The following is a 23,813-nucleotide window of genomic DNA, read 5'->3' as shown; positions in this document are numbered from 1 at the left end:
AAATGTGATGTGCTGGATTTATTTTCCCTGTAAAGGAGAGCATGTTTCAGTGGTGAGTGAGTAAATGATAGTGTATATATTGACAGCTGCTGTAGACTCTTGTTATAGTGTGCCAGCAGCTGGAATGACATTAAGCCACTTCTATTACCTTGGATGACTGGGCTTCATTCACTGGATCTGATGACAGAAGCGGCACAGAAGAGATGAAGTCATCTGCATTCTCTTCCAGGCTGAGGACAGACAATGAATTGAATGAGCACTTTCATGAACAAATGCACTTCAAGTCTTTTTTCCTGACTGAATCTTGAAGCTGCTATATGATTATATGATAAAACAATGGTGGCTGTAGCTGTGGATGAAAATGTGGTCTCTCCTGACCCAAAAAAAAAAAAAAAAAAAAAGTATTCAGATCTTTTCAATAGTGATGAAGCATGTCTGAGAAGAGCTCTGGACACAGACCTTTTGATTTTGAGCACTGGAAATGAGCACAAAGACATTGAAAACCTTTGAGCATTTCAAAGCACCTCTCAAGCTATTCATTAGTGTTTATTGAAAGGAAATGACACAGGAAATCACAATGTTCACTCTTGAATGAAACCTTATGAACACCTCTTATGAAGTGTTTGAGGAAATGACTTAGGGTCACTTTGTGATTACGGGTGTGTGTGTGTGTGTGTGTGTGTGCGCACGCGCATTTGGACGGCTTCCCATCAGAACAGAGCAGCCTTCCAGAGAGTCCTGACAAAATGTGTACCACTGTAAAGGTACAAATTATTTACACATTTGGCAGCTGATTTTTCCAGTGTGTGTTCCCTGTGAATCAAACCCATAATTTTGGGGTCTACAAATTGAGCATCCGATGAAGGCAATAGTAGTGAATTATAATTTAATCTTTGGTTCTCTTCCATAATACATCATCTTCATACTGTATATAATTGTAACCATCAGTCACATAATGCTTATTTGATTCTACAGACAACTAACTGTAAATGTGATGTAAAACAGAAGAAACAAAATCGTACACATTAAGGTACTCATTTGACATGTTTCTATCATCATGTGACTATCAGAGCTGAACGTTTGCAGGTGAGTGCACACAGCTAATCGTGCAGTCAATCTGTGGCATGAGTACATGTGGTTACACAAGAACATGTTTCTAGGCAGACCACCCATATGACCCATCTGTAACTACATATCAACAGTTGCCACTAGATGGAAGCTGTGAACTTTTAATCACAGGCTACATTAAAGTGCCCCTATTATGCCATTTTTAAGGTTGCTAATATTGTTTTAGGAGTCTCCTAAAACAGGTTTACATGCATCCAAGGTCAAAAAACACTTTAGTTTTCTCAAAAAATAGCTTTAATTTGATCTAATTTCTAAATGATTCCTAAACGACTCGTGCGAAGCAGTTCAAAGAATCAGTCTCTCCAAACCCCTCCTTTCCGTGAGCCCTCGCTGCTGTGATTGGTCAGATGGCGCAGTCCTTTGTGATTGGTCTACCGCGTACAGCGTGAATGGGCGGACATTATGCAAATGTGTTACTTTGTGACGTACAGCCGTAACAGAATAAGATGACTTTAAGGAATGTTCTGGCCTCAAAACAAGGAATAGTCTATGGACATGATCTGTGAAATGCTGTCAATTAGAAAAAGAAAAAGTAGATACTGAAGCATCTCAGTTTAGCTTTTAGGACACACAAGTGCACAAATTTGTTCTACCTCTTTGGAAACATTCTTAGTAGATAAAATACACTTCTGTTGAAAAGGGTCAGAAATTCTGTCATGCTTACCAAGGCTGCATTTATTTGATTAAAAATACAGTAAAAACAATAATAATGAAAAATATTACAAACTGTTTAAAAGTGAAAAATGTATATTCAGCAGCCATTATTCCTGTGAAGGGATTCATTACTCAAGGCTTCAGTGTTAGATGATCCTTCAGAAATCATTCTAATATGCTGACTCAAGAAACATCTTATTACTTCTAATTATCAATGTTGAAACTTTTGTAACATTATATTTTGTAACATTGTATTGTTTTTCGCACAAATTCTCACACAGTAATGTAAATTCAATGCCGCAATGAAACAAAAAGGTCAAAATAAAGGCTTGTTTTGTTTAAGCTACTTATTGCAATAATTTTCCACAAGTTTGGAGTGAACAGGACAGGACAGATATGGCAAGATATATTATTTGGTTTAAACTTACAAAAAAAAACAGCATAAAAGATTTAATTCTAACTGTAACAAACATCTTAAACATTTTTGCTGCTTAATATTTTTGTCCATTTATTATTTAAAAGAATAGCATTTATTTGAAATATAAATATTTTGTAACAGTTAAAATGTTTTTACTGTCCCTCTCATCAATTTATGAGTCCTTGCTGAATAAAAGGAAAAACTAAATAAAAACCATGACCCCAAACTTTTGAATGGTAGTGTAAGATCATATACTGTACAAAAGAAATAAAGAAATTGTTGATGGGAGGACCAGGTGGGCCCTTTAATCTGGGTGTGCCCCAGTTTCTGCCTGCCTGCTTGTGCTCCACTGCCTCAGACTCTGTCCCAGGAGGATTACAGGCCCACAGGCTCACTCACATGGCCCTACTATGTCTTAATCCACACACTCAAATAACAAAGCAATTCTTCTTTGTAGTACAATCTTCTCACTGTACTTGGAGTAGGTTTTGCGTGCTGTGGTCTCACCTGCTGCTAGAGCAGGGCAGCAGGCCCTGCTTGAGCAGGTCCCAGGACTCCTGGCGCTCCGCTCTCCCACTCATTGGCAGAGAGGATGTGCTGCCCATACGCCCATGACCCATCAGTCTGCTAAGAGACAGACAGGCATTACCACCCACCATTCACATCTTTTCATTATTAAAAAATCATTTTAAATAACTATGTGACAATGTAAATGTTTGTGCCCAACTGTTACAACAAGACAAATACACTATACTGCCAAAAGTATTGGGTCACCCCCTTCTAATGAACATGACCGACTACTTTAAGATTTGTACTCATGGAAATGACTGTTTAAGCATATAATGATATTCTAGGGAATTGTGTGCTTCTAATTTTATAGCAACAGTTTGGACAGGACCCTTTTCTAGTCTAACATGACAGTGCCTCTGTGTATAAGGCAAGGTTCAAAAAGACATGATTGATTCAGTCAGTGTGGAAGAACTTGACTGGTCTGCAGAAAGCCAAGTCCTGATCCCAGCTGAACACCTCTGGTGTGACTTTATATGTAGACCTTGAGCCAAAAACTCATCACCAAACACCAAAGACTTGTACATAACTATTGGAAATAAAATAAAAATGAAATTTTTAAATACATGAATTGTGTTTACATATGTTGCCACAGTTTTGTAAGTCCCCTTTTCTGTTCTAAAAAAGGGGGTGTCCCAACACTTTTGTCCTTATAGTGTATTTACAAGTAATTGGTGCTTGCTAGTGTACATCATACCTGACTGCTGCCTCCTGCAGGTTACAATTCTTGTCTGGAGTCAGTCCAAGCTCATCTCTAGAATCCTAAAAAAAGAGAGCTTAACATTTACAAAACATATACATGAACTTTATGCATCATTTTCAGAGTACCTGACATTAATACGTTGTAAACCATGTATGTAGACATTAAATCAGACACTCTTCCTTTGACGAAGACAAGCAAACAACTGTCCGAGTGGAGATGAATATTAATATCACGTGTAAATGGGGCCTATGATGGTGGTCGAATACCTTGACCGCTGCCTCTGCCTGAGCTTTCAGGATGTTGCTCTTGAGTTCCTCAGGACATTTGAGCAGGTTCTGGACAGGACTGCTGCCCACGCTATTCAAACTTTTCTCTGTCAGTTTCGCCACTTCCTCCTGCACACAAACCAAAGCATGTGTTCTGATTATGAATTTGTTTGCACTGTGTTTCAGTCTCTTTGCTTAAATAAACAGTCCAGGCTGAAATAATCATCAGCTCTTTATAGCATAATACCTCAAATGGCACTGCGCTGGAAAAGATATCGAGATCAATGACTGCTGTAATAGCATGAGTAATCACCTTCCCTATTCACATTCAATTTAAATTACATCCTGAGGTTAGAGTGGCACAGCAGCCGACACAATATCTGCTCCTTGTATTTAAAGTTTATGTCATGCTTTAATAAGATGCGGTGTGTGGAGGTGGGACATATTGCAAAAAACACCATTTGTAAGAAGCTGTTTTCTCCGTGTGCATGTGTGGGGCTTCTGGTTGGCTGAACTGACCTGGTTGTTCATGTTGAGGTTGACGTTTGTTCTGGCTGGAGCAGACACTGGAGTGTTTTCAAGCTCTAGTTGCTTGAGCCGAGCTGCAGCCTCTGCGGATGAGAACAGATTCAGCGAGCATCATTAAACAATGAGAGGTCAGACAAGACAGATGGAAACACATCTGCATGTGCGGGGATTAAAGCATGTTCACTTTGGGGATGATCACATCACACAACAGATAGGCAGAGCATGAAAATACCATAACTAAACAGACAATAATCAAATAATAGATCAAGTAAAATAATGCAAGTTGTACTTTGTTTCATAAAAGCATGTAGACTTTAAAATGTATTATTTTAAATGAAAGAGATAATTAATTTAAATATATACTCAATATACTCTACCATTCAAAAGAAATGATCAGTAACATTAATACAAATGTTTTTAAAATAATTTTTTAAAAACGTTTTAAATGTTATTAATCATTTATATATTTAATTCCGTACTGCTTTATTTAATTTTAAATCGGTTAGACACACCTCTAAATAAAACTGATGTCTATTTACATTAAAAACATAAAACGTGTTTCATAGTCATTTTAGTTTGGCAAATAAGGCATGATGGTGGTTCTTCACCATTTAATAAATATCCATGTGTAAATCTTGTATGACCAAATAGACACCTTGTAAAAACAACTTGGTCATGCCTAGATTTAAAATTAGTAAAAAAAAAAAAAAAAAAAAACTCTTACACTAGGATTTGTTTCATATAACTTATTTTCATGACATTTATCCCATTCTATCTGCCACATGTCATTAACATAAGAGTTTATCACAGGTTTGACATCACAAAAAGGAATTTGACACTCGGAAACATTCAGTTTGAGTGCTTCTTTTGCAGTGATACCAGAAAAACCCATATGACCTGGAACCCAGCAGAAGAAAATATTGAAGTTCATTCAAAATCATTAAAATAAGCTGATTTAGTGCTCTAGAAACATAACTTGTCAATGTTGAAAACAGCTGTGATGCCTAATAATATTGTGGAAATCATAAAAAGTGCTTATTGTCATCTTTGATTCATTTAAAGCCTCCTTGCTAAATAAAAGTATTAATTTCTTTAAAAAAAAAAAAAAAAAAATCTTATGGCGGACTGCCCCCAAACTTTTGAACGGACTGGTACTAGCCAATTGTTTTATTCTGAAGTGGATTATTCTTGAAGCAGACAATATTAGTGTTTGAATTTTTTATTAGTTTTATTTATTTAGTTATTTTTTTTAACAAAAGCACATTTATAACATATATTATAAAATAGTTTGGATGTCAATTTTTTTTTTATTGTTGTGAACAAATTAATTTAATTATGACATTAAAAAATTATGCAAGACAAACACGGTCCAAAATTTCTGCCAGTGCATTCCACTGTGTCTGAGATGTATTAACTCACCGGTCAGAGAGAGGGTCTCCTCTGTGGCTGTGCTGCCGGTGGCATAAGCAGCACCTGGTTCCACTTCTTCTGCTGTCGCCATGGGAACAGCGGCTCGAAGAACCTCATCTATGCACGTCTCCAAGAGGTCAGTCACCAAGGGCATGCTGTGAAGGATGAAAGGGTTAATTACCATCTGTCAACAACAGGATGTAACCCTGTATATGCTGCTCAAACAGGGTCCACATTGGTAGATTATATATGACAAATGTGACTCACCTGGACAAAAAAGCTTGAGGCCAGGCCAAGACTCAAGTTACAGCTATGCAAAAGCACAGTATCACATTTCAAATATGCGATAAGTCAAACATAAAAAAACAAAAAAACAAAAAAAAAAACAACAACTAAAAGATAGTGTACTCAAAAGCAGAAGGGTGTTGGGCGATGGTTGGGCAATGAATATGTATTTCTATATCTGATGTATTGTACAACCCTAACGACAATCAAGCCTTTACAACCAAAAATGAGCAGAGACGGTCATTACTGAAGAACACAAAAGGAACAGAGCCATTATCTAACAGTCATAAGCTAACTGACCACACACATTCCACTAGATCTAGATTAAAAGACCACACACAAACACACTCGTAATGCCTGTACTAGAATCACAAAAAGCAATGTATTCCTTCCCTTCCTGAGTAAAATGAGTCACATTCCATAAATGACTAGAATGAGATTGACTTTCAAAGGAGGCTTAATAATGGACACATCACTCCTTGCAATGCTGACTAAACCACTTAGCACTTTCCAGTATTCAGTGTCTGTATAAACCAAGTAAAATAAAAAAAAACTCCAAACTTGTGGAAGTTTGTCATTTACAGAAATGTAAAGTAAAAACTAGGGCTGTGTATCACCAGCAAAGCCATGATAGGATACGCATCTCAATACAGGACTGCACTGAATTTCACCTCAGAATAATTTAGTAAAACAGCTGGTTGAACACTATTGAACTATTAGCAGAGTTGAGCTCTGGATTATGAAGGGCCTCCATAAATGTACTACAGTACAATATAGGTAATGGCATTTGTTTCATGTTTACATTGGGCACTCCCCACCAGGTAAAATATTATGATTGCTTGCATCTTGTTTTTAAGCCCATAAATAATAATGAACTCGTTCCAATAAATTTATATTGTAATGTACTCATATTAATATATTTAAAAATTCATCTTAACATTGCTGGTAGGTTATCATTGCACAAATTAACGCACTCTCTACATTTAAAAAAATAAAAATAAGAATTAGAAGAGTAAACTAATGCACTGTCTTAAGCACACACGTTCACTCAAACGGATCACGTTGCGGCCGCACACAGACATTCAGCAACACAAACTTTAGCGCTGCCCTGCAATTTTATCAATAAAATAGCTTAATCGCTCAAGAGCTACATTACCTCTCTCAACAAGGAGCTGGTAACATCAGTTTCTAAAGGAATTAAGCCACAGCTTCACTGTTAATAGACAAACGCGGCAAAACTGATTCATACGTTCACAGCCTCTCTCTCTCGTAAATGGACATTTGATGAATTACACTTTTCAGAGAATAGAATATTGAAGTGGAGCTCGCTAAACTGCAAGCTAACCGGCGTTTTCAGAAAGCAAGCTTTTATTTATCACAGTGGAGAGAGCGCACGTACACATGGTTACCAGGTTGACAAAGATGAGTAACACATTTAGCAGGTAATTCCATACTGCGCAAGTGGGAAGCAATGTTTTGGAGATGAGGTCTCTTTATATCAGGCAATGCAGTTGTATTCCTCTGCGGCCAGATTAAACCTTGTTGAAGCTCTATTCATTATTTTTTAGAAGCATCGCACTTTTCTACTCAGTTTAAAACGGTGTTCTTGTATTAAGCACGGTCCACTGCTGCACATGTGCCACAATATTGAGACAGGGCCAGCTGTATCGATACTCCTATCGTCGTCATATACATCGTCGTATCGAACACACACAGCACTAGTGAAAACCTCAAGAGAAACTGAAACATGCAATGAGGAGTTGCTTCTGTTTGTTCATTTTAATCAAACGTCTTAAAGCCATATGTCCTTTGGTTATATTACTGCAGACAAATCTAAAAACAGTGTATACTGCACTACACATTGTCAACTGGATAAAAATGTTCAATTGCCCAGATAACAACTCATGACAATTCAATAATCTGATCATGATGATCACACAAAGATATATAATTTATAATGGCACTTTCCACAAATAAGAACATTTATTTTTAATTTATATGAAATAGTCCATACAAAAAAAAAAAAAAAAAAAAAAAAAAGACCCAGCTTAGGTAGGACTGTTGCCCACTTTGGTTGTTTTATATATATTTAATGCTCATTGTTAAAATCAAATCATCAAATCTCATATTAATATTTAGTTTGACCTCTTGAAAGACAAACATTTTAAAATTCATGTACATCCTTTCAATAAAAATACTTCATTTTTAAGAGTTTAATGCCCTTCTTTGTACCCCATTTGTTGAAAGAGTCTAATATCTTTGTTTTAAATGTATAGTAAAGGCTATTGCACACAGAGTCTGAAATTTTTGCACGCTGAAAAATAAACACAACTTCACATCGTGTCAATCACGTCTACACACTGCCTCCGAAACTTTCGTCCGTCATAAAAAAAATGAACAAATAAAAAAAAAAATTCGGACCAGGTTCGATTTTCTGCTTTTTCGCATCTCTAGCAAGCATTTTGATAGGAAAGGATGACGAATATGGAAAAATACGAAAAACGCATACGAAAATTTCGGACTCAGTGTGCAAGGACCTTAAGCCTAAAAAAAATGCATAAAATCAAGTCAAAGTGTGGTTATGATGATCAAGGCATAACTTAAATGTCATATAAATAGCAACAGGATATTTCCTGGGTGATTAAGCTGGTTGAACAATGACCAAATCATTCTAATTGAAAATACAACCACAGTGAGGATTTCAAGCTTCTCCCATGAAGGTTATCTCATCTCTCTGGCTGGTTTCAGTCTCAGAGGGGAAGGACAAAACGAGGGGAAGACTTTAGCCAGTCTCGCTTGATCTCAGTCCGAGAATATGCCTTTTATCCTGGCGTTCCCTGGAGCTCAGTTTGTATCCGAGGAATGCGGGGGTGGAGGGGCTGTGGCAGCATCCGTGTATGAGAGGAGGTGCAGGGAGGTGCCTGTCGGTCATGCTGGTGTCAGTGATGGGATTGAGGGGGGGAGTGAAGCCTGGATGGGTCAGTGGAGGATGGTGGAGTGTTAGCATGAGGGACATGAATACTGTAGAGTCTGATGTGCAGACGTCGAAAAAGGGTAGAGAGCAGCAGATCACAGGACAAAACAAGAGGTAAAGGAGCTAGGGGAGCTAAGTTTGAATGCACTATAGAAAAGGCATGTCCTGGTTATGACATTTCACTTGCAAAACTGCACTGAATATAACATGAGTTTGTAGTAATCTTCTCACTAGCTACCTGCCTGAGAGGCTAGATACAGTCCAGACTGAAAAAAAAAAAAAAATTAAATAAAAAAAAAAAAAAGTAAAATGTACAAATTATTTTATCTAGAAAGGAGACATTCATTTATTGCATGTAAATGTTTCCTGAACCACTATCAACATCTTTCTTCTTTCCTCATTGCATTCAACAATAAACATCTGAAATGTTCAATTTAACATTCAAACTACTGAGCAAATAACACAATCCAACAGAAATGTGTTTCACAATAAATCTTTTAGAGTTCTTCTGTAATTCTGTAGTGCTAATTATTATTGTACCATTTATTTTCACGTAGCATCAATATTTTATTAAATATTTAATAAGGTAAATTTTAGAACTTCTATCATTAATTATTATTTTGTCAGGATGGGAACAATCTAAAAGATTCTGTAACATTCTTTCATTCATAATTTTTTTTTTTAATGAATTAATTAGTTTGAAACAGTTGTACAGCCATTGTACAAACTATTTTTATAGCTTACTATATTAATAAAATTAATATTTGTACTATTAATATTATTACCATTAATGATGTTTTACTGATACAGACAGTAATTATTAATACTAATAAAAATGACAAGTAATAAATTAAAATAAAATAATTGTTACTATTATTATAAAAATAGTAAGGTCACGGGAAAGCAGATAGTAAGACAGATGTAAGGTGACAAGAAAAGAGGGCTGAATGATTTCAAAGAACAAAATATACTCGAGTAGAAAAATTGTAGAAATTGAAGAAAAACAGTGTAGAAATTTGAAGTCTATTTACTAGGTTAGACAGGGGGTTGTGTTTGGTTAGTGAGAAGAATTAATACAAATTAAGAATCAATTTAAGTTGGAAATTGTCATCAGAAAGGGATGTTCACCTGTCTATTGATTCCATCTTTAACTCGCCAAGGACAGGTTCTAGTACTGAGACTCTGTATTAGTTTCAATTTTGACGAAGGAGAAGACAGGACAGGACAGTCACAAAGCCAAAACCAGAAAGTCAACCATTTCAACTTGCTGTTATACCCCACTATTCAATTTAACCAGCTGAGATCACAGCTCTACCCCACTGATTGGGTTGGATGGTTTGGATTAGAATCAAGAACTGATGCAGATACTAATTTGCCCAGCCAAAGGAAAAAAAATAACTGATCCAAAGCCAATCACGAAGACTCCCTCAGAAATGCACTGATTGGTTGAAGCGAGTCTATGAAGGGTTGAAAACAGGAGTGTACATACCTTGCCTTATGAAAAGGCCACTGGGGTTTCAGAACATCAGACTAGAACAAAGTTTAGACAAAAAAATAGCTATAACATTAAGGAACGAGGATCAAATTTTCATAAGACAGACCAACATATCCAACACTCACACGATAATCCCACACCACCATCTGATTTAATTTCTTTTCAATATTTCAAGTTTAAGGCAAAGCTCTGCACAGCACAATAATACCCCAAAAACAGCCTCGGGAGACAAAGCAAGATGGGAAAAAAGACAGTACGAGAGAAAGACAGGTCTTTCACGTCAAGAGAGAGTTTGTTGTTGTCAGCCCAGCAGGCGTTTTCTCCTGTGCTGAAGCAGCCATCTGCTCAACGTCAAAGCTAAACAGCATGAAGCACCTTCAGCACCAGTCACCAGCCAGCACCACAACCTCACACCAGCTCGCCAACACACCAGCAGCAGCATCCAAAAGCCCAAATATATCATTTATACAAGTGCTGCACTCTGCCACAGTGATGTTAACTGGCTGTGCGGGGGCCTGAAGTAACGGCAGGGAATCAGATTAACCTGCTTTGAGGTCTTATTGCATTAAAATTGTGAGAAGCTCACCTCCTCTTGTCCGATTGGCTGCCTCCGGGGCTCCTGGGGAGGGTTTCGATTTCCATAGGGCCTGGTGCAAAGGGTGGGCTGCTGACCACAGGCATATCGGACCAGGGACGCCGTGTATGGGAGGGCTGAGGAAAAAAGCATGCGGGATGCATTAAGGTACTGCAAAAACTCAAAGCAAAACAGCCTTTCCAAGCCAAATGAGCTAAATATGCAGTATATACCCTAAGAAATAAACTTGCCGACTCATTCATAGTAATAAACAAATGTATGTGATCAAATGCATAGGTTTCTTTTTAATCAAGTCAAATTCATAATTAACATTTATGTTATTAAAATAGTGATGCGAGATTGTTTCAAAAGTTTGGGGTCGGTAAGATATTTCTCTCTTTTTTTTGTAGCCTGTAGTCTCTTATGCACAACACGGCTGCATTTAATTTGATTAAAACCAATAAAATTTTAATATTTGTGAAATTTAAAAACAAGTGTTTTCTATTATAATACATTTTAAAATATATATTGCTGTGATTGCACAGATGAAGTTTCAGCAGCCATTACTCCAGTTTTCAGTGTCACATGATCCTTCAGAAATCATTCTAATATGCTGATTTGTTGCTCAAAAACATATCTTATTATCGGTATTATCAGTATTATCTGTATTTTTGCATAATAGAAAGAAGGTTATACCTTTGTTGCTAAGCTTGGGCTCACTCCGTTATTGCGGTTACTGTGGAAAGAGAAGAATAAAATGCAAGTGATATTAAAACTAATATCAGGGTTTATGAGCTACTGTTGACTGACTACAGTAGGCAGCACAAAGACGGTCCTTATAGAGGTGACCAGAAAACGTGGTCAAGTCAAACCAACACTGGATCATGGTGAGCCAAGACATTCCTGATGTTGTTTTCAGCATGTGACCAGATCTTTAAAAATGCAACGAGTAAAACAAACACTTGTGAAGCATTATTGTATTAGTCACAGCATGAGTCTTGAAAATTCCCCATAGATCAGCACCACAAAAGTGCCTGCACATGATGCTGTTCACGTTTAAAACTTTAACACCAGCTGCATCACAGTCTAAGTAGGGGTGCTTATGAGACTAAAGTGGAACACTCAGTCTGACAGCATGTGCTTAAGCTGACAGACTAGTGATGCATTTCGCCCCTGGAATAAGAATGAAAAAACAGTAGTAGTAATACTTAATGTCTTATATTACAGTCAAATCTTGCTTGAAATAAATGAAAGCATCTCTGTAAAATAAAACAATTTTCCAATGATTGTACAACAATTCAGAAAAGCACCTCTCAATACAATACTGACGATTCAATACAATGCCTTATTGGCCATTTTGGTATAAAATAAAAACGATCCAAAAAGGCTCAGGGCATTAAATTAGAGGTCTGCATTCCCGTGGCTCTCCCGTGAGACCAGACCAGATTTCTTGGGACGCAGGATTAAATTCCCGAATAAAACGCGGTAGCGGTTGAATTTGTAATTTGAACAGGAGCAGGCGGTCTAACAATATCCCGCTCCCGACGTCCTTTCAAAACAGCATATCTGCGCTTTATTCTTATTGACCACCAGTACAGCCTGCACTCAGGACTGTTATGCACGCATGGACTGCTGCTTTCTGCGTCATGCGTTTTATTTGCGAGGTCTGTGCTAGAACAGGCAGGTTGTCGATGAGTGACAGAGCAGAATAAGGATTGAGCAAAGTGTGGCTGCGCTGTCCTTGAAGACTGTAATTCGGTTTTGTTTATATTTTGCTTAGCCTATCATTTTAAATGACAGATGTCGTAGCCCATTTATTTTTCTCTGCAAATGTTAGCTATTTTTGTACATTTTTATTTTATTTTTCTCGGTGACACTTTTTCCTATTGTGTTGTAGGCTAAATGTTAAACGTATTGTGTCCTGACAAGACGAATACAAATAAGAAATAAAAATTTTATTTTCTCTGTGACTTTGTTTTCCTACTGTGTTGGAAGCGGTGTTGTTTTGTGTCTTAAGACACAAAATTCGTTTAACATTTTGCTGTCAATAAATTCAAGACTCTTGACATTTTATTTGTTAGCCCATCTCTCTTTCTTTCAGTAGCGGTAATTTAAACGTGAGAAACGAGATCTAAATTTAGCGGGAACGGTCAGGTCAGGAAGAAAATTATTCTAAGCGGACAGCGGGTGAACAGAGTGAATATATAGCTGGAGCAGCAGGTGGGTGCGGAATATAACCTCACAGGAGCGGGACTAAAAAAAAATATACACGTGCAGACCTCTACATTAAATCATTCCTCATTTATAAATGGTCACTATACACACTACACTATATAGGCTAGTAATACTACTACAGTAACTAGTATACACTGGTATGGTAACACAACCGTGTCCATAAAAGCTCTGAACAGTGTGTTTGTGTGCTTTCAAATGACACATACTTTATGACTGATGTTGAAACAGGAAGTCACCTCATGACTATACGAGAGCCATAAGAATTACATTGCACAATGCAGGAATGTAAATACTTACTCTGAGGATTTGTTAGGACCTGCAGGGAAACAAAAAATAAGCATGGTATTATATAAGATCACAAAGCTGATGTCACAACAGAATTATGAGCAAGGAAGTGAATCAGTGTTGGGGCTTCAAAATAATATATGTCTCAAAGCAGTAAAGCAAGTAAACTATTTGAAAAAGGAGTTGAAAAAGCTGATTAGATTAAAACTATTTATAGGAAGCAAAAATGGACATAAAAGTCACTCTGCACAAAGACATCTGGGGAAACCCCCCCTCCAAAAAAAACAACTAAGCGATGACTGGTTCACTGTAACTAATTGGACTATTACTTTTTGGGACCAAAAGAATAAATGCATAAAAATAAGTAAATAAATGCGGGAAAAAAACAGGTCCTAAATATTTATTATATTTTGAAATATATTATTCCCCCAAGACAACAGGACATTCTCTCACCTCTGTTCTGCATGGTCCTTCTAGAGTAACGTCGACTTGGTCTTCTTTCAAACGAGGCAGATCGTCTAGCTTTGTTGGTCTTAGTTGTCTGATATTCTGTCTTCCCACTTATAAAAGAAATGAACATCAGTTACACATACACTGCCACTCAACAGATGTGGGATCAGTAAGATTTTTTATATTATTTAAGGGAGTCTCTTCTGCTCACCAAGGCTGTATTTATTCGATCAAAAATACAGAAAAAAACAGTAATATTGTGAAATCTTATTACAATTTCTAATGGTTTACTATTTTAATATACTTTAAAATAGAATTTATTTCTGCGACGCAGCGCTGAATTTTCTGCATCATTACTCCAGTCTTCAGTGTCACATGATCCTTCAGAAATCATTTGAATATGCAGATTTATTATGAGTGTTGAAACTGTTGTGATGTTTGGGACGTGATGTTTTTTCTTTGATTCTTTGATAAATACAAAGTTAAAAAGAACAGCATTTGTTCAAAATAGAAATCTTTTCTAACAATGTAAGTCTTTACTATGACTTTTTATTCATTTAACACATCCATCCTGAATAAAAGCATTAATTTCTTAAAACAAAAGAAAAAAAGAAAAAAAAAAAATGTACTGACCACACACTTTTGAATAGCATTGTATATTGCAACAAAAATTCTTTTTTAAATAAATGTTGTTGTTTTTAACTTTTTATTAATCAGAGAATCCTAAAAAAAAAAATTCACCGGTCCCAAAAAATAAAAAATAAAATGAAACAGCATTTCTGAAGGATCATGTGACATTGAAGACTGGAGTAATGATGCTGAAAATTCAGCTTTGATCACAGAAATAAATTATATTTTAAAATATATAAAAATAGGAAATTGTTATTTTAAATTTCAATAATATTTCACAAAATAATTTTATGTATTTTTGATCAAATAGATACAGCGTTGATGAGCAGAAGAAACTTCTTTAAAACTTCTACTGATCCCAAACTTTTGAGCGGCAGTGTATATCTTTAAAACCTTCTGGATAAATCCCTGCTGACTTGATAAGACTGCAGGCATTTACTTTTACAGGCTTAGTGCAATGAAAGTCTAATGTTGTCTGAAAGAGAAAAGCCACTGTTCTTTGGAGGATAAGCAGACCAACCAGCATTAGCAAACAATTAAACAAACAAACAAAAAGAGACACGTACAGGTGAAATCAAAGATAAGTGAATATCTGGATCGAGGATAAGTGCTAAAATGAGTGCAGGCAAATAAAAAGCCGAACCAATAGGGAGCTGAGCTGGACAGCGTCAAAGCTCCAGGCTGTCAGCTGGAGATAAGATACAATTCCATAGTAAGGACAACCAACACACACAAATATACATGCCTGGAGCAGACCATGCTACGATTTACAACTTAGTAGAAGATATTGTTAGGAGGACCTATGAAAAACAGGAAGTCTTGTCTCAAACCAGAGAAAAAGAAAATGACATTCAGCTGACCACTGGGAATGATTAGAAAGAATTTATACCAAAATTAAAAGAGAACACCAGCCTCTACTGAAGCCACTGCAGATGCAAATGTAGAGATGTAACGCTTTTAAGAGCTTCAAATAAAAAATATTATTTGACAATTATTAAATCTGACATGCCATACAATAGGAAACATCATTATGTGGCTGCTTCCAACAAAACCAAGTAACCTCAAATAGATTTTAGTTGTGCTTGGCCATGCAAAACTTGCCTCCACAATGCTTGTTGGGCATTGCCACGCAATTGCTAGTTTAAAAGTATGCTAAGCTGACAGTGGTTTTAGTGTGTGCTAAATTTATTTCCCCAAGTCTGTAGGGTTTTTTTCTCTGTTTTATTATATGCCACTCATGATGGACGAATGACTAATGAACTCTAGAAAAACTTACCTGTATCTGAAACGTGAGCCCATGCGGATGAACCCAGAGCGGGTTGAACCCTTCTGCACCGGGCCACGTAGGCGGAAGAAGGCATGGTGCTCTATGGCACACTTCCACAGATGCTTGCAAGCTTTCGGATGGTCCATGCGGAAAACAAACGTGTGCTCCTGTTCTTTCCCCTACAGCAGACGTCAAAATGTAAGAGCAATGTACTACTAATTTGTCCTCTGGTATTACAAAAGGAATGAAGACAGCATACATATTTAGAATCAAGAACATGATGACAAAAATAGTTGAGAACATATTGGGTTAACCACTGGGATAAGTGACACCTTTGTTAGATTATTAACAGAAACTTATTTGACTTTTCTAGACAAAGTTATCTTTAAGGGTACACACATTTTTCCAAATTTCCAAAACTAAACCATTTGCAATTAAGGCTGTATGAATTTTGTTTGAATTTTTTTTTTTGAGGGGGGGGGGGTCTAACTACAATTTCAGAACAAAAGACTTGTTGTGCATGTTTACAGGGCTGCACAATTTTCAGTTACTGGTCATGTAGAGCATTTCAAAGCAGTCGTTGGTGATTTTCATCAAGGTTGAGGTTAGGATGATGTATTTGTATTTTTGTATAAAGCAGGAGTGTTATTTTTCTCAGCTTTCATTCCACAGCCTTTGACTGGTAGCAAAGACAAAAAACAGTAGGGCTGTGTTTTGGCAAGAATCTGGCGATACGATACATATCACGATACAGGGGTTGCGATACGATATATTGCGATACTGTAAGCAAGGCGATATATTGGGATATTTCTTATTTTAGGAATAGGATATATATTTTTTAGGAAAGCTGTCATTAAGAACACACCACCATATGCAAACCTTAGCAAAAAATAAATGAATAAAAATAGTTTAACCAGAACACACTGCGATCTGCGTTTGCAATAATCAGTCCCTATAACATTCAACATTGAACCACTTTTTGTGCAGCACGAGTAAAGGGGGAAATATTCAAGTGCTTGCATGATTACTTAGTTAAATGTATAAAATGTATTTTATAAAAATATATATTTATAGACTCTAATTTAAAGGTTCACAGTTTAAGTTTACAATTGTGACATGGTGTCATAACATTTGATCTGAACAAAAAATGACATCTGCTTAATATCAGTGAAAAATGAAGTGCTTGCAGGATTCCTAAAGAAAACAAAACCATTGTAAAACAATCAAATAAATACAGATGTTAAACATTCTCAGAACTTTTTAACTTGGATTTCACAGGTTTTTCAGTTTGTATTTATGTTCCGCGTGGAATCGCAGAGACCGCGACGCGAGCACCGCCCCAGCTGCACAAAACGCCCCCGAATTACGAGAAAAAGCTGCAGCTGCACAGCGACTATACCGCCCGCCGCGCCCCGCGCAAAGACTCTTCAACACGGGACGCGGCAAGCGGCAGAACAGAGGTTGCGCTCGCGCCGCAGTCCCAGGCCGGACATTACCACTAAACCCCAAATGGTGTCACACTTCAGCTTTGCACACCGAAACGAGAACTGGAACAATTCTTTCATCCTCCATTACTGGCAGCGAACAATATTAACACTAACATTAGTGGAGTGCCCTGATGCTAGTATTTCCTGTCACTGTTTAAATTCAGAGATGAAGACTAGCGGTCGGGATATGAACTCAAAACGAAACAACTGCCATGAATCTTGTATGATTTTTTTTTTTTTTTGTTAAATATCGATATTATGTTTTGGAGAATCGATACAGTATCGCCAAACAAAATATCGCGATACTCATGTGTATCGATATTTTCTTACACCCCTAAAAAACAGATACCTCCAGTTGCTCAACCTAATTTCTATATGCCCTGTTTGAGCAAATCAAATTCTGTCTGAAGCTTTTATCAGTTGTACTGCAGAGGCAAAACCTCATCAGTGACCAGGGAGACTCACTGTTCAGAAATCAAACGACATACAACTGAAGGAGATTGTACAATCTTATACAGGACAGAGACTACTAATAACATCATATGATGGGGACACTTTTCTGCGACAAACAACATATTACTGGTCAACGAATTAACGCAATTAATTACAACAGACTTCCAGACTCAACAGAAACCCATACTGCTGTGCGCCAAACACAAGCCCCATCAAAATACATGTTTTCTGGCTGTCTGACACATCATGTGCCATGACTGACATTGTTATTGTAGTTTCAAACTTCGAGTGATGGGCAGTTCTGTCCACACATTCACAGCTCCAGCGCTTTATAAAGTGTGAAGTGTTTCAGAGGCCAGGCATGCCTGAAGGGAGACTGTCGTTTATTAACTCAAGCTGGAGAGATGCCAAGTGTCTAAGTAAAGTAGTCTTTCCAGGATGCACAAATGCACATGCTTCACATCTAATGTAAACTGCAAAATTGCATGCTACATTGCATTTGTAGCATAAACTTAATATCCCCTAGACAACTTCGAAGGACTAATTACACACCCACCAACTGCCTATACATAAACAAAACAACCATTTGATCACAGTCAGAAGTGGTCACAGGAGATGGATTTAAGGTGCATGTTAATATGAGCTTTTTTTATTTGATCATGTGTGAACCTGTATGTGTGTGGGTGAGATGTGTCTTTACCTCTTCTGTCTCCTGCATTACCTGTTCATCATCCTCCACTACCACCAGGGTGAGTTTGCTTTTCTTAAAGTCCAGACGCGTGATCTTGGGCCTGTGCAGAAAACAAGTTTGCTTTAGATAATAGCCATTGTCATTACATTTACTGAAGTATGAACACAGCTGGAGGAGAAATATTGAAAATGTTAGTAAACTTGTGGTTAATGATAAAGAGTAGCTTTTTTAATCTAATTTAAGGATTTTAAGAGCCTTTAAGACCTGCACAAATAAAATTTGCACTTTATAAAACGGATAGTTCCGGTCCTTGATTCTGATTGGTTGAGCCGCATTCGAAACTCGAAATTCACTATAGCATCTATAAAGACAGCCTTCATGCTTTCAATGTGGAACTAGTCACAGCCAGACAGACTTTCTTTTCAAACCTTATAAACAGTAACTTAAACAACACCCGCACTCTTTTTGCGACTGTTGAGAGACTGACAAACCCCCCAAGTCAGATTCCCAGTGAAATACTCTCCGACAGCAAATGCAATGAGTTTGCTTCCTTCTTTTCTGAGAAGATCAATAATATCAGAAAGGAGATTGTCACATCTTCAAGTTATGCAGAGGTCACACAGATTCGACCGCAATTTCAAAAAGAAGTGACTATGTGCGTTTAAAAAAAAAAATTGACAACAAAATTTTGGAAGAAATAGTACAGCACCTTAAATCTTCAACCTGCTATCTTGACACACTTCCCACATCCTTTTTCAAAAATGTGCTTAGCTGTTTAGAAGCTGATCTCTTAGAAGTGGTGAACGCCTCACTTCTTTCTGGGACTTTTCCAAACTCCCTTAAAACTGCAGTTGTTAAGCCTTTTCTGAAAAAGCGCAATCTTGATAACACCATATTGAGCAACTATAGACCCATATCAAATCTTCCTTTCATAGGTAAGATTATTGAAAAGGTAGTTTTTAATCAGCTGAACAACTACTTAAACTCAAATGGATACCTGGAGCGAAACGATCGGTCATTTCAAAAATAAATAAAAAAGTTGAAGTTTTATAAGCACAAATGCTCGCCTTGCTCTGTTCTGTGATGCACGTTCATGACGTCACGTAATACGCAATGACGTTGAAAAGGTCACGGTTGACTTAGGCGGAAGTACCGAGTCAGAGTTTACAAATGTGCGGAAGGAGGACCATACACATATTCAAATGTCTTTGTGTCAGTTTATCGTTTAAAATGCCCATTTCGTGTGCGTATCCTGGGTGTTTTAATATTAAAAAGCCTACTGACTTGGTACTTCCGCCTAAGTCAACCGTGACCTTTTCCACGTAATTGCGTATTACGTGACGTCACGAACGCGCATCACAGAACAGAGCAAGGTGAGCATTTGTGCTTATAAAACTTAAAAAAAATTATTTTTGAAATGACCGATCGTTTCACTAGATAAGACCCTTATTCATCGTCTGGTATCGTTTAAAGCCCTTTGAAGCTGCACAGAAACTGTCATTTGGACCTTGAACCGTTTGGGTCCCATTGAAGTTCATTATATGGAGAAATGTTTTCATCAAAAACCTTAATTTCTTTTCGACTGAAGAAAGAAAGACATGGACATCTTGGATGACATGGGGGTGAGTAAATTATCAGCAAAAGTTTTTTTAAAAGTGAACTAATCCTTTAAGAGCCGCACGGATCCAATTTACTCGGTTACACATGTATTTTCATTCTCATCTGTTTACATTCATTTATTACATAATCAATGAGGGTTTACGCAAAGAATCACTAAGCATTGCATTTTGGCATATTTTGCATGTATTTGACCGTTTAGGCGAATACGTTCAGCTAAAAGATGACTTTACATGTCCGTGCTCTGAGCACATCAGATATCCTCCTGAGGAACAGAGCAAGTTCTCTTTCGCCCTTATAAAAACATTAATAAATCTAAACAACTGTAATAACTCAAGCACATACCATTTTGCAAAAGTCCTTACATGATTTTACATGAATGTGAAAATGGGCTTTTATGGAGGAGTGAAAGTGCACTGCTGGAAAGGGGGCGGAATGGGGAGCAATAATCGTTTTCTCTCAATTATAGTATTTTCATAATCGTTGGAGGCCGAAATCGAAACTGAATTTTGATTAATTGCACAGCCCTAAATACTAATGCATTTACAGAAAGATAGACTGCAGATTATTGTGGGAATACTAGTAAATTCTAAATACTGAATGTGTTAAATAAAAGCCACAAGAGTTTGTTAAATTAAATACCAGATATAGTGTATTGTATAGCCAAAATGATAATGACAAGAAAAATAGATTTAATGTCTAAATTTTATTATAAACAAGCCTAAAACACAATAGTACCCTTATTTTTAAATGTCTATGCAGATGAGGGAGATGAGGGAGAACACATTAAGCCATATCACAGTAACTGTTTCTGTCTCCAAATATAATACTTTCTTATACCGTGTAATATATCTAAGACTTTTGCTACCTAAAATTTTATGAAATTGAATTTAAGACTCAAGGACCTACGGGAACTTTTTTTATTGTTAAAATAATTATTTTTTCTTTATCAAATTTTTTTTTCCATCTGTTTCTGAAAATGTAAAAATGCTGTTTTTTTTCCACAATTCCATTTTTGTAGCTGTGATGCAGAAATGACACACTTCAGCTATAAAGAGCTGGTGAGGGAGCACTTACCAGAAGAACAGGCCAATCTTAGTTTCCCCCTCAAACACGAGCACTCCGGTGGGGGTCAGACCTAGGCTGTATTCATTTCCGTCTCGTGCCTGGAGGAAACGGCAACATAAAGAACAGATAAGTTTCTGGATATATCCGGATTGAAGAGATTCAAGATCCTGATTTTAGCAAACTCTTGCATGCTTCAAATGCATACCTTGACCATATGCATGTCCACTCCATACATCTCCAGCCATTTGGCCTTATTTAGGTAGTTTATCTCAGCTTGTGCTGGCATCTGGCCCCTGCGACATCAGCAAAGAACAGGATGGAGCAAAATTTGAGGAAAATGAAACAACCCAAGCTGCTGCACATCTGTTGTAGATTACAACTTGTCGAGGTTACAGTGATGGGTCATAAATCACATACAAATTGTTCAGGGTCAACAGTAGAGCTTTGGTTGAGTAGACAGGAGAGATCCAGGAAGAGTCAGAGGTGATGACCCACACATTGACATTCATTCACCTGCTTTACATTTATATTTCCCCTCTAAGCACTTACTTAAAAGGAGTCGCCATGTGCGGATAGGAGGTGCGTTTTTATAGAAAGAGCTCCCGTATTTATACCTGCACTCCTTCCACATGTTGTAGATGGCTGCTTCCATTTCTTCCGTCTGGTTTTGGATGAAGCGGAATTCTGACACCAGGTCAAGTCGGTGCTCGGCTGGGTCACAATCACCCAATTCAGCTGAAAGATAAAAGGTTCCACAGGTCAAAAAAAAAAAAAAAAAAAAAAAGCAGAATTCAGCTGAATTTTTTGGTATAAAAATTACAGTTATCAGGACGGAATGCTCCATCTTGGCCTGAACTGTACCAGGTTTTCTTTTTAGAAAAATATTGTGGTTGCGCCTTTTGTCAATGTTACAACTCAGTTCAAGTTGTTCCAAAGCAGAGATGATTAGAAAGAAAATACAAATCATTCTTTCCAACAGATAAAACATGTCAGGAAATGACCCTCAAAACTTGAGATGACATGACCACTTCCAAAACGGCATTAAAAAGTGTTCTTAAATGAAAGTAAAGTGTTGTGCTTTTATGTAGAAGATCAGAGCACAGTAGGAAGAGGGGGATTAGGAGCCTTTCTTTCAGACCCACACTAATGAGATGTCATTTATTTTTGAGAATGAGAGAGAAATGTTTCAAACCATTGTCCACCCTCTTTCTCTGTGACCCAAAATGCTGCAGATGTTTGGAACAAGCTGAGAATTTATTATTATTTTTTTAAATTTATGATTTAATGCCATGTCAGCAGCAATGGCTATATTCATGGTAAAAACAATGCAACTACATTCAAACAATTCCATAAATATTCTTACAATAATTTAACAATTTTGCCTCAAAAGTCAACATACAAGAAAAACAGATAAAAATATAAATTAAAATAATAACAAAGCAACAAAAATAACAATAACAATTATATAGAGTCTTTTAACTTACTATATGACAAATTCTAAAATTATTTTAGGAGAAACCTTTAAAATATTTTTTAATAAAAACACTGTCTAGTAGGGATGGGACGATACACCTACCTACCGATTCGATACCGATACGATATGTACTGCGATTTTTTTAAGAATGTCTATTTTACAAGTATTGCGTTGCGATTTTTGTTTTTAACTCTAGATCATGGGAAAACGTTGAATGATACACTTAAAGGATTAGTTCACTTTCAAAAAAACTTTTGCTGATAATTTACTCACCCCCATGTCATCCAAGATGTCCATGTCTTTCTTTCTTCAGTCGAAAAGAAATTAAGGTTTTTGATGAAAACATTTCTCCATAAAATGGACTTCAATGGGACCCAAACAGTTCAAGGTCCAAATGACAGTTTCAGTGCCGCTTCAAAGGGCTTTAAACGATACCAGACGATGAATAAGGGTCTTATCTAGCGAAACGATCGGTCATTTCAAAAATATATAACATGGACATCTTGGATGACATGGGGGTGAGTAAATTATCAGCAAAAGTTTTTTTTAAAAGTGAACTAATCCTTTAATATGCAGACGGTCACAATTAAAAAAAACAAAACACACATCTTAGTTACTACTGCGATTCGATATTACAATTTATTGTGATTTTTGTTTGCTTATTAAAAGACTAGACAATGGAAAATAGTTGATTACATCCTTAAAGGGGTGGTTGATTGCAATTTTACTTTTTTTATTTTAAATAGTGTGTAATGTTGCTTTTGGTGCATGAACAGTATCTGTAAAGTTGCTGCGCTGAAAGTTCAACGTAAGCAGAGTTATCGTCTTTTAAAATCAGGAAGTTTAATGCCTACAAAAACGACTCAAATGGGACTACAACGAGATACTTCCCGGGTTTTATACGTAACAAACCCATAAATTTACATCAACCCTCCCTCCGGAACATGCAAAAAAGGGGGCAAGGCCATGTTCTGCAGCTTTGTCGAAGAGGAAGAGATATAGTGGAGAGCTGTAGCCGTTGAGAGTGTGTTATTTTCACCCAGCTGTCAGGTCTTCTGTGTTCGGGCTTCCTACGGATGCTGTAGTTCGTCAACAATGGTTAAAATTTATGTTTGATTATGTTCCTGACAATTACAATCGTAACTTAGCTCTCT

The 23,813-nt window shown here is 36.9% G+C and overlaps 1 protein-coding gene across 4 annotated transcripts in view; it reads right to left on the bottom strand.

Annotated features, from left to right (window-relative positions):
- The window catches only part of LOC306877340 (band 4.1-like protein 5), a 42,178-nt gene that overhangs the window by 5,720 nt on the left and 12,645 nt on the right, over window positions 1-23,813 (bottom strand). For 2 of the 4 annotated variants that reach the window (XM_079429059.1, XM_079429061.1), the window contains exons 8-22: window positions 21,800-21,920; window positions 21,391-21,478; window positions 21,195-21,283; window positions 18,510-18,600; window positions 15,879-16,048; window positions 13,976-14,082; window positions 13,535-13,553; window positions 11,699-11,738; window positions 11,015-11,139; window positions 5,684-5,829; window positions 4,256-4,347; window positions 3,737-3,865; window positions 3,465-3,529; window positions 2,708-2,827; window positions 149-230 (exon numbers count right to left, since the gene is read on the bottom strand). In XM_079429059.1, coding sequence (XP_079285185.1) covers window positions 149-230; window positions 2,708-2,827; window positions 3,465-3,529; window positions 3,737-3,865; window positions 4,256-4,347; window positions 5,684-5,829; window positions 11,015-11,139; window positions 11,699-11,738; window positions 13,535-13,553; window positions 13,976-14,082; window positions 15,879-16,048; window positions 18,510-18,600; window positions 21,195-21,283; window positions 21,391-21,478; window positions 21,800-21,920 — 1,484 coding nt within the window. The remainder of the gene's footprint in view (window positions 1-148; window positions 231-2,707; window positions 2,828-3,464; window positions 3,530-3,736; window positions 3,866-4,255; window positions 4,348-5,683; window positions 5,830-11,014; window positions 11,140-11,698; window positions 11,739-13,534; window positions 13,554-13,975; window positions 14,083-15,878; window positions 16,049-18,509; window positions 18,601-21,194; window positions 21,284-21,390; window positions 21,479-21,799; window positions 21,921-23,813) is intronic. The other 2 variants (XM_079429060.1, XM_079429062.1) reach the window with 1 other exon arrangement.

Source organism: Barbus barbus (genome assembly GCF_936440315.1).
Source record: "Barbus barbus genome assembly, chromosome: 11".
Lineage (NCBI taxonomy): Eukaryota > Metazoa > Chordata > Actinopteri > Cypriniformes > Cyprinidae > Barbus > Barbus barbus.
This window is presented reverse-complemented; position numbering and strand designations above follow the sequence as displayed.